Raw genomic sequence first — 2,413 nt, 5'->3', positions numbered from 1 at the left:
GTGTGTGTGTGTGCGCGTACGTGCGCGCGCACACACACACACGCGCATGTGTCGACGTCCATCCCTCATCGCACGAAACAAATTGCGAAAACGAGAGACGCGTGCGGAAAATATATATATTTCTAGTCGCCGAATTGATTTCGCTCCTCGTGCGACAGATAAGAGAGAGAGAGAGAGAGAGAGAGAGAGAGAGAGAGAGAGAGAGAGAGAGAGAGAGAGAGAGAGAGAGAGAGAGAGAGAGAGAGAGAGCGCCGCTCGGAGATTGGTACAGCTTACAGTTACAGAACTGAGAGATGAGAGAAAGAGCGAGCGAGCGAGAGAGATACACATGCATGCACACACGTATGCGTTTTTAAAAAGAAAAACAAGGTGTACCATTGTTCTACTTACCACAGGCTGAGATATTTTTGCACACAGGAACCTGACAAACACGTTGTAGATTTCGTAGAACACGCCGCAGTAACCGACCTCAGTAAGCAACTGAAATAAAAGAACGCTCAAGTATAAACACACGCGTCACAACGCAATCGCTTGGAAAATAATAAAACTCTGACAAAGTGTATTTATTTAAAGCAATTTTGAAATTAACAAAATTGCACTGCCAGGATAAGACGAGTGGGTGATACATTAAAAGAAACATTTAAGCGACTAACTTACCTTATGCTCAAGGTAACCAGCAAAGTCGATACTGGCATTTACAAGTCCATTGCCAAAGGATTCAGCAGCCTGAAAAACACGACGCAAGATATATATATATAGTTATCGTGGTCAATCACAACATTTGCCGAAATGAGATCTTCACTTTTGATTCGTAACACTTCAAAGCTTGATTTTGCAATTACTGCCAGTACCTCAGTGACATCAGTGACAGCTGATACTTGGACGTAGGTTTCCATTGTGGTCAGCTCGTTAGAAATGCTCAGCATAGCATTCTGCCAAAAAAAAACACGACATCATTCTTATATATGTTAACTACCCCATATTTCAACTTAGTAGTTATTCTTTAGTTGTATACTCCAAAATGATATACGAGATATTTACACTGAAGTAAACAACAATATCGTTAATCCTGCACAAACTGTTTCGCAGTACCGATAAATAATCGCGGAATGAGCGTACGCAAGATTGCTAATGGTCACGCTGAATGTTTTCGCGTCAATGACAGAACATTTTTGCAGAAATAGAAGGGTCTTACCTCAATAGTTGTGATGGCTGTATCCATTGTTCCAATATTTGCTGTCATGGTGATCTGTAATGTAAGAAACAACATACTATATGAACTATCACAGTTCAGTGCCACACAACTGAACTAGTGAATCACATAGTGCACTAAACTCTAATATTATTAAAATTTAATGATATTAGAGTTCAGTGGAAAATACGGCATGGTACTGACGAAACGAACCAAGAAACGGAGGAATCCGGAAAAAAATACATAAATAAAATAAAATCAGGAAATCAGGAATTCCGGATAAATCCGGAAGAATCTCATCCCTGTTAAATACAGTGTAAACACTGCCAACTGTAGATTGCGGTACTGCCGTCGCTACCATCCACTAATTTCACGTTCCCTTAGTCTCTCGCAAGAAATCAAAGGTTCGCCTTATTCCTGAGGATTCCTGGAGTATGTCAGACTAGTTGATAAATATTTCTAATAAAGTAAAACGATAAATCACTATGCAATCAAGCGAATACACAGGCATAACAAAGAAAAACACATTATTACCGTCGCAGCAATTGTAGGGTCCACGTAGGTTGTAATCAAGAGCCTTATTGCGGTTGCGATGTTGTTGTATCCGGTACTGTACGTCTGGAAAAACCCAAACAAATAAAATTGAAAATAATATACCTAGCATATCATTTTCGCTTCTAGCAGCGCTGCAACATTAAGTGCAACTACTACAGAACCACGAGTCGAGATGCACGCTCGTCGAATTCCACGAAGCACGAATCGTTAGATGTACAGCTCTTCCTCAGTTTTCCCTTCCTCTTTTCTCTTCCTTAGATTTCCCACCCTCTTTTCTCATCCTCGGGGTTCCCTCCCTCTTTTATCATCCTCGGGGTTCCCTCCCTCTTTTATCATCCTCGGGGTTCCCTTCCTCTCCTCTCTCCCTCATATTTCCCTCCCTCTCCTCTCTCCCTCATATTTCCCTCCCTCTCCTCTCTCCCTTACATTTTCCTCCCTCTCTTCTCATCCTCGGGGTTCCCTCCCTCTCCTCTCTCTCTCATATTTCCCTCCCTCTCTTCTCTTCCTCATATTTCCCTCCCTCTCCTCTCTCCCTCATATTTCCCTCCCTCTCTTCTCTTCCTCATATTTCCCTCCCTCTCCTCTCTCCCTCATATTTCCCTCCCTCTCCTCTCTCCCTCATATTTCCCTCCCTCTCCTCTCTCCCTCATATTTCCCTCCCTCTCC

General features: G+C 42.5%; 1 protein-coding gene across 1 annotated transcript in view; it reads right to left on the bottom strand.

The window, feature by feature from the left end:
• Positions 1 to 1,793, bottom strand: part of LOC106817976 — a 3,565-nt gene extending 1,772 nt beyond the window's left edge. Inside the window, exons 1-5 of the mRNA XM_014822680.1 lie at positions 1,727 to 1,793; positions 1,196 to 1,249; positions 852 to 932; positions 658 to 726; positions 391 to 480 (exon numbers count right to left, since the gene is read on the bottom strand). Of these exons, the coding sequence (XP_014678166.1) occupies positions 391 to 480; positions 658 to 726; positions 852 to 932; positions 1,196 to 1,243 (288 nt within the window). The 5' untranslated portion in view covers positions 1,244 to 1,249; positions 1,727 to 1,793. The remainder of the gene's footprint in view (positions 1 to 390; positions 481 to 657; positions 727 to 851; positions 933 to 1,195; positions 1,250 to 1,726) is intronic.
• Positions 1,794 to 2,413: the final 620 nt, after the last annotated feature.

The sequence above is a fragment of the Priapulus caudatus genome, unplaced genomic scaffold (genome assembly GCF_000485595.1).
Source record: "Priapulus caudatus unplaced genomic scaffold, Priapulus_caudatus-5.0.1 Scaffold1959, whole genome shotgun sequence".
Classification (NCBI taxonomy): Eukaryota; Metazoa; Priapulida; class Priapulimorpha; order Priapulimorphida; family Priapulidae; genus Priapulus; species Priapulus caudatus.
The sequence above is the reverse complement of the archived record's forward strand: the minus strand, read 5'-3'. Positions and strand labels throughout refer to the sequence as shown.